The sequence below is a fragment of the Colobus angolensis genome, unplaced genomic scaffold, assembly GCF_000951035.1.
Source record: "Colobus angolensis palliatus isolate OR3802 unplaced genomic scaffold, Cang.pa_1.0 Scaffold99, whole genome shotgun sequence".
NCBI lineage: Eukaryota > Metazoa > Chordata > Mammalia > Primates > Cercopithecidae > Colobus > Colobus angolensis.
In genome coordinates this window covers 3207997-3216094 of record NW_012123931.1, presented here as the reverse complement: position 1 = coordinate 3216094, position 8098 = coordinate 3207997, and the positions used below count along the sequence as shown (strand labels likewise).

General features: G+C 52.2%; 1 protein-coding gene across 1 annotated transcript in view; it reads left to right on the top strand.

The window, feature by feature from the left end:
- Positions 1 to 3782, top strand: part of SCAMP5 (secretory carrier membrane protein 5) — a 10185-nt gene extending 6403 nt beyond the window's left edge. Inside the window, exons 4-7 of the mRNA XM_011932883.1 lie at positions 1311 to 1467; positions 2597 to 2698; positions 3124 to 3265; positions 3519 to 3782. Coding sequence (XP_011788273.1) covers positions 1311 to 1467; positions 2597 to 2698; positions 3124 to 3265; positions 3519 to 3713 — 596 coding nt within the window. The 3' untranslated portion in view covers positions 3714 to 3782. The remainder of the gene's footprint in view (positions 1 to 1310; positions 1468 to 2596; positions 2699 to 3123; positions 3266 to 3518) is intronic.
- Positions 3783 to 8098: the final 4316 nt, after the last annotated feature.

The window sequence follows — 8098 nt, the reverse complement described above, 5'->3', positions numbered from 1 at the left end:
GAGACTCCGTCTCAAAAAAAAAAAAAAAGAAATAGATTAGATAGCTGGGCACAGTGACGCACGCCTATAATCTGTCCCTGTGGGAAGCTGAGGCAGGTGGATCACCTGAGGTCAGGAGTTCGAGACCAGCCTGGCCAACTTGGCAAAGACCCATCTCTACTAAAAATACAAAAATTAGCTGGGCATGGTGGCGGGCGCCTGTAATCCCGGCTACTGGGGAGGCTGAGGCAGGAGAATCGCTTGAACCTGAGAAGTGGAGGTTGCAGTGAGCTGAGATCGCGCCACTGCACTCCAACCTGGACTACAGAGCAAGATTCCATCTCAAAAATAAAATAAAAAAAAGAAATAGATTAGATAAAGACTGAGATTCCAAGGCCGGGTGTGGTGGCTCACATCTGTAATCCCAGCACTTTGGGAGGCCTTGGCGGGTGGATCACGAGGTCAGGAGGTGGAGACCATCCTGGCTAACAAGGTGAAAACCTGTCTCTACTAAAAAAATACAAAAAAGTTAGCCAGGCATGGTGGTGGGTGTCTGTAGTCCCAACTGCTTGGGAGGCTGAGGCAGGAGAATGGCTTGAACCGGGGAGGTGGAGCTTTCAGTGAGCCAAGATCACGCCACTGCACTGCAGCCTAGGCGACAGAGCAAGACTCTCTCTCAAAAAAAAAAAAAAAAAAAAAGACTGAGATTCCAGCCGCCAATGCCTGCCCCATTTAAGTGCAAGGTAGATGGCACAATGGCTAGAAGAGATGTTTCCACAAGGCCTTTTACTTTTCTCTTTCCATGCCCCTATCTCGAAAGAGAAAGTGTAAGGTCGGTTTCCCATGTCCTGGGCTTGGTGATTGCTGTGAGTCTGGGAGGGTGAAGGCCTGAAGCCATTCTTACAAGGACAAAAGCATTTTATCACCCTGAGGCTTTGGAGCCCTTCAAAGGGGCTTGCTGGGCAGAAGCTCTGGGTTCTGGAGCCTGTGCTCTCCAGATTTCTCAGGAGTGGGTGCTGGGGTTGTGGGGGAGGGGGGCGGTTGGTTCGAGCTCCCAGCTTGCTTTCTTACAGTCTTTACTCCTCTGTGTGTGTATGTGTGTCTCATGTGTCTCTGTATGTATTTGTTGGTACGGGTTGTGGGTCTTTTGTGTGGGTGTGAATCTGTGAATGTGTCTGCACCCCTCTGTGCTTGTCTGTGCTGTTGGCCTGGCTTGATGGTGGGTTTCTGTTGCGTTACTGGTGTGTGAGTGCCCATGTCCATGTGCTCATGTGTCTCTCTATGGGCCTGGGTGTCTGTCTCTATGTGTGCATGTGCTCCTGGGCCTGCAGTGAACAGCGTCACGCTGGCCGTGAACCTAGTGGGCTGTCTCGCGTGGCTGATCGGAGGCGGGGGAGCCACCAACTTTGGCCTCGCCTTTCTCTGGCTGATCCTCTTCACACCCTGCTCCTACGTCTGCTGGTTTCGGCCCATTTACAAGGCCTTCAAGTAAGTGGTTGGTACTAACTGCAGTGCCTAGCCGTCTCTTTGCCTGTCTCCCCTGCCTCTTCTCCAAATCTTTTCTCACTTCTTTTTTTTTTTTTTCTTACCCTCCCCCAGACTCACTTTCCCTTGTTCACCTTTGGCTCAGATTGCTAGGTAGGGCTGGGCTTGGGCTTTCTGGGGGTGCCAGGTTGAGGTGAGAGGGCTGAGAGTTAGTTCCTTTCCTCCTCACTCTACCCTTAGATAGGGGAAATATAGAGAGACCAGGCCTATTTTTTCTTCTGTCATCACCTTCCTTGGGCAGCTGCCTGTTAAATTTTGCCTGTGGGGCTGCCTGTCTTGGTGGAGCTACCCATCCTAGTACCTGTGGGGCTAGCCGACTTGGTGCCAAGGACACCATCTATCCATGTTCCAATGGAACCAGCCAGCCATGCACCATGGACGCTGTTCATGTGCAATGAGGTCATCCAACTGTGTGCCAAAGGGAACACCCATCCACGTATCAGTGGAACTTGCTGTCTTGGTGCCAGTGGGTGTCCACCTAGTGCCAAATGGCATTTTCAATCTTTGTGCCCATGTGACTATTCATCAATGTACCAAGGCTATCTGTCTTAGTGCCAGTAGAATATCCATCTCAATGCTAATGGGGCCTTAAATCTCTTTGTGCCAAACAGGCCATCTATCTAAGTGCCAATTAGCTACTATTTTGGTGCCAATAGGGTGTCCGTTCTAGAGCCAGTGAGACTTTCTATCTCTGAGCCTATGGGACCATCCATCCATGTACCAGAGGAGCTAGCTGTCTTGGTGGCAGTGTCCATCCCCTTGACAATGAGACTGTTTATTCCTGCCTCAATGGAGCCATCTATTTCTATGCCAATAAGCCGTCCATCCATGTAACAGTGGGTGGTCTGTTCATGAGGAAATCCCTCCCTGTGTAGTGTTGCAACACACAGGTCTACCATGTAGAAACTTGCAAAGATGTATGGGTAAAACTATCCCATTCTGACCTCTCAATTAAGGCCTTTAAATGTCTTCTGTCCATTATGCACTTAAACTTGGAAGGGCTTGGGGGCCTTGAAGGCAGGGAAGCCCTGGCCTTCTCCCCAGGTGACGGGAGCCACCTCCTCTGCCGCAGGACTGACAGCTCCTTCAGTTTCATGGCATTCTTCTTTACCTTCATGGCTCAGTTGGTCATCAGCATCATCCAGGCCGTGGGCATCCCAGGCTGGGGCGTCTGGTAAGAGGCAGGGGTGTGGCCTGGGGCTGGAAGGGGTGGCACTGCGGGTGTATCTTTTGCGTACCTTTGTGTGCTAAGCTGCCTAGCCTATGGGGCCTGAGTGACATGGGTTGTTGGGAGAGTGAGAGGATTCGGGATAGTGTAGTAGTACAGCCATAGCATCAGAGGGAAGGAGAACCTGGCAGTCGTTTCTTGGGGGCTGACGGGTGTCAGGGATTATGGGAAAATCTGGGGAAAGGAAGTGTTGTATCTGTAGAGCACCTCTGAGCCACAGGGAAGGGGTCTTCTTAAGCCATTGACACAGGCCCTTTGGGTATCAGTAAGATGGTCACTCTGCATCCAGTGATATGTTTCCTCCCTGTGACAATGAGATGGTCCCTTCCTCTGGGAGAGGGGCTCCTGGGCACCGCCCATCCTGCCCACAGCCCCACACTGGCCTCTTCCTGCAGCGGCTGGATTGCCACCATCTCCTTCTTCGGAACGAACATTGGCTCGGCGGTGGTGATGCTAATTCCCACTGTCATGTTCACAGTGATGGCCGTCTTTTCCTTCATCGCCCTCAGCATGGTACGTGGTCCCCTCAAGGGTGAGAAAGTGGCCTTGGGAAGGGGCCGTGTTCTGAAACAAGCCCTCCTCCAAGTTACAAGAGGATCCTGAGGTCTTCCAAGAGACTCACTCTGGAATGGCTTGCAGGACTCTCCTACAGAGGCATGCATAGGGAGGAAGCACTGTGTTTTTTTACAGATGGGTCCCATCTATTTCCTGGATGGGCTGTCTTTTCTCTTTGATTAACCCTTTCTTATGCTCTTTTTTCCTACAGGTTCATAAATTTTACCGGGGAAGTGGGGGGAGTTTCAGCAAAGCTCAGGAGGAGTGGACAACAGGGGCATGGAAGAATCCACACGTGCAGCAGGCAGCCCAGAATGCAGCCATGGGGGCAGCCCAGGGTGCCATGAATCAGCCTCAGACTCAGTATTCCGCCACCCCCAACTACACATACTCCAATGAGATGTGAACCAGCCATACCTACCAGGTGGCAGGGCTGGGGCCACTGGGACAGGGGGCTCAAGCCACATCGTCATTTGTGGTGACCAAGCAGGGTTCCCCCTTTCCTTTTTCTCCTTCCCTACTTTGTACAAAGGACCAGAGTTATATACATATATATACATATATATATATATATATGTATACATATGTATATATGTATATGTCTGTCCCCCGGCCCCCAACCTTTGTATTCTGCTCTTGGCACTCAGCTGTGGGCTGCACGTGGAGCTGTCGCGTGCGGTGGTAGCTGTGTCCGTGTCCCCTCGTGAAATAGTGTGCAGTGGAGGTCTCTTGTTGTGGTGCTAGATGTGTGTTTAGAGCTAAACCAGCCCCCACCCCCACCCTCCACCTGCCCCTCCTGCCCCTTGCCCCTCTGACCCTGGCACAGGGACCCCTCATGGGGCCAGCGGATGCATAGCAGAAAGACTGGCCCCTTCCTAGGGTTATGAGCTGGAACTGCTTCCACTTTCAGTCTTCCTGGGAAGCAGCAGTTTTTAGCACTCTTGGTGGTGGGTGGGAGGATGGGTACAAGCCAGGGATATTCCCTTGCTCTTCTCATCCATCCAGGCCTCCCCTCCCTCAGCCTCCTCCTCCTTCATCTGTTTCCTAATGTCACATTCCCTATGCTATCTTCCCTTGCCCAGGGTCTGTCTGTTTCTTTCCTAGGTGGCTTTTCTTTGTCTTCCCCGAGGCTGAGTATCCCAGTTTTATCTGCTCCTGAGACTGAGCCCAGATCCCCAAATCTTACTTGATTTACAGTTCAAGGAAGCTGATGGGGGAGCTGGGCCTTACCCCTGATGTAGGAGGGGCACACAGCTGGGGGTGCAGAGCCCACCTGGGTAACTGACCCCCAGGGGATGGAAATGCAGGGTTTCTGCTTGGGCCTGAGAGTCTGGTCTGCAGGGGCAGGCTCCTCTTTTCTCTCCCCTGCCTACTCCTTCTCTCCCCAGAGCCCCCTTGAGCCCCTCTGCATATGTCCCTCTGCCTCCTCCCCATGCCCCCAGCTGCTGTAGCTTGATTCTCCTACCCTGACCGTACCATGTGCCAGGTGGCATCTGCCTTACTGCCTTCCCTGAGGAGCTGGGACATGCTGGGCAGTTGTCAGATGTAAAGGCACAGCTGGAACAGAGGTCATGTCAGTAATGATTGGTCCCTGGGGGAGGTCTGGCTGGCTCCAGCACACTGGGGCATCTAGGTATCTCTCCGTGACTATTGGATTCCTGGGAGCAGTAGCTGTTCTGTTTGGATCTGGTAGAAGGGACAGGGGCTCAGAGGGCTAGGCCCGGAGGGAAGGTCAGAGGAGAAGGCAGGCAGGGTCCAGTGAGAGGGGAGCATGCCTTCCCCCACCCTGACTTGCTCTTGGTCACAGGGCAGTTCTGGGCACTTGAACTCAGGGCCCAAGCAGAAGCACAGGCCCAGTCCTGGCTGCAAGCACAATGGCCTGAATGGGATTTCAGGTTAGGCGGGGTAGGAGGGGAGGCTCTCTGGCTTTAGTTTTGTTTTGTTTTCCAAATCAAGATAACTTGCTCCCCTCTGCCTATAGACCTTGGTCTTGGCTTGTCCTCACCCAGTCAGAACTCCCTAGCACTTTCAGGAGAGTGGTTTTAGGCCCATGGGGCTGCTCTATTCCAAGCGGTATAAGAACATGGCTGGTAGAGACTCCAGCTGTGTGCAGGGCCTGAAGGGGAGTGGGTTCTCACTCAAAGAGCATCTGCCCATTTCCCACCTTCCCTTCTCCCAACAGAAGCCTGCCTGAGCTGTTTGGACAAAAATCCAAACCCTGCTTGGCTACTGTAGCCTGGCTTCAGCTTGGAACCTAACACCTAGGCTTCCAGGCCACCCTGAGCCAGGGGCCTCCGGAAGTTCTCTTCCTGATGGTCCTTTAGGTTTGGGCCACAAAATATAATTACCTCTCCTCTCTCCCATTTTCTCTCTAGGGAGCAATGGTCACAGTCCCTGGTACCTGAAAAGGGACCCTAGGTCTAGGCCCTTCTTCCTTTTCCCTTTCTCTCTCCTATCCCAGACCTTTGGCTCCCTTTTCCTTCTCTCTCTGGTGGCTCCAGGAGGCCTGTGATCTAGCTCCCTGCTTAGCACCCATGACCTGTTGGATGTTACCTCCAATCAACATCCTGTCCTACCTTCCTCTTTGGCTCAGACCTATATGGCCTCACTCTGGTTCTACCCTTGGGAAAGCCTGATCCTGGTGTGTGGCCCAGCTTGTTCAGGCCCTGGGATGCTGCATCTCCAGGCAACTATGCACTTTCCCAGGGAGGGAACCAGTATGAGAAGTGGGGACAGGGCACACATTTATCTTTGCAGGAAAGTCTGGCCTGAGGTCGAGTGGAGGAGGGCCCAGGTCAGTTCTGGGGTCCCAGTGACCTGCTTTGCTATTCTCCTGGTGCCGCTGCTGCTCCCTATTTCTGGAGCTGGATGTTCCCCAGCTGGCAGTTGAGCTGCCTGAGCCAATGTGTCTGTCTTTGGTAACTGAGTGAACCATAATAAAGGGGAACATTTGGCCCTGTGTGTTCTGCTGTGTCATGTGTCTTCCTGTGGGCTTGCGTGGAGCCTCATGGCAGGCTGTGGGGCAGGGGCATGAAAGTATGGGGGCTGGGTGGGTCTGTGGTCTGTCATTCCTGGGATCTAGAGCTATACGACCCTGTGTGGCTCTTTATCTGATGCAGCCTTGCGTAGGTGATGAAATTGCCACCGAGGCTCCCTGCCTTGGGGGGAGGAAGTGGAAGAAGCAGGCTTGATAGGCCAGGCGCGGTGGCTTACGCCTGTAATCCTAGTACTTTGGGAGGCCAAGGCAGGTGGATCACGAGGTCAGGAGATCGAGACCATCCTGGCTAACAAGGTGAAACCCCATCTCTACTAAAAATACAAAAAATTAACCAGGCATGGAGGTGGGCACCTGTAGTCCCAGCTACTTGGGAAGCTGAGGCAGGAGAATGGCGTGAACCTGGGAGGTAGAGCTTGCAGTGAGCCAAGATCACGCCACTGCACTCCAGCCTGGGAGACAGAGCAAGACTCCATCTCAAAAAAAAAAGAAGCAGGCTGAATCCCTGGGTAAGGGATCGTTTGGCCCAGATAGTCCATTGCAGCCAAGGGCAGGGGTAGAGCAGAGGCCCCACCTCAGCTCAGGGCAGGGGACCCACAGCTGCTTTAGCCACCTCAATGAATACAGAGGTTTCTGGGGCCTGTGAAGGCTAAAAAATGAAAGGGGCAGGGAAGCATGCCCAATGTGCACTCTACTGCTGCCTTCCCTTTGCCCATTCGATGCCCTCCACCTGGATCGCTGTTGGGATCCTGTATCTAAGCTCCTGGCTGTCCTTCAAGATTCATCTCAAGTCACTCCTTCAAGAAGGCTTTCCTGCCTGGAGGTGTTGCTTCCTCATGGAGGATCTTACCCTGTCATTTTCTGTGTCCCTGTTTGTGTCAAGAACAGGGACACATCTGATTTATCCTGTATCCTGTGTGTATCCTGTGCATCTAAAATAGAAGAACCTTGGTAAATATTCAGCATTAAGTGCCCCGAGCCCTCTTTTACTAAGGACCTGCCAACATGGGACCCATTCGCACTAATACCGTGAAGATGGCCCTTTTCTATACTCCGTCATAAAAAAGTGCTACACGCACCCAGGCAGCAACTTCCACGCAAACAAGCACATGTGAAAGGAGATCACCATTATTTCCAGCAAAAAGCTCCCCAGGCCTGGGTGCAGTGGCTTACTCCTGTAATCCCTGCACTTTGGGAGGCCAAGGTGGGCAGATTGCTTGAGCCTAGGAGTTTGAGACCAGCCTTGGCAATAGCGTGAGAACTCGTCTCTACAAAAAATACAAACACTAGTATGGCATGATGGCACACTCCTGTAGTCCCAGCTACTCAATAGGCTGAGATAGGAGGATGGCTTGAGCCTGAAAGGTGGAGGTTGCAGTGAGTGGAGATAGCACCACTGCACTCCAGTCTGGGTGACAGAGCCAGTCCCTGTCTCAAAAACAAAAAAAAAAGCTCCCCAACAAGATAGTAGGCTAGAACATGCATGTGATGAAGCTGATTTGAAGGGCTCAGTGAGCGGTATCTCCATCAAGTTGCAGGAGGAGAAGAGAGAAAGTAGAGGTAATCATGTTCCTGAGGTCTCAGGCCTGGATCAGGAGATCACTGAAGTATTAACAGATCCTGATATTAAGGAAATGCTGATGGTTTTGGACTTTGGCAGTCTGTCCAACCTGCAGGTCACTCAGCCGACAGTGGGGATGAATTTCAAAACGCCATGTGGAGCTGTTTGAATCTTTTTGGGATACTGTAATATTTTCAATAAACCTGGGACAACAGCAAAAAAAAAAAAAAAATAA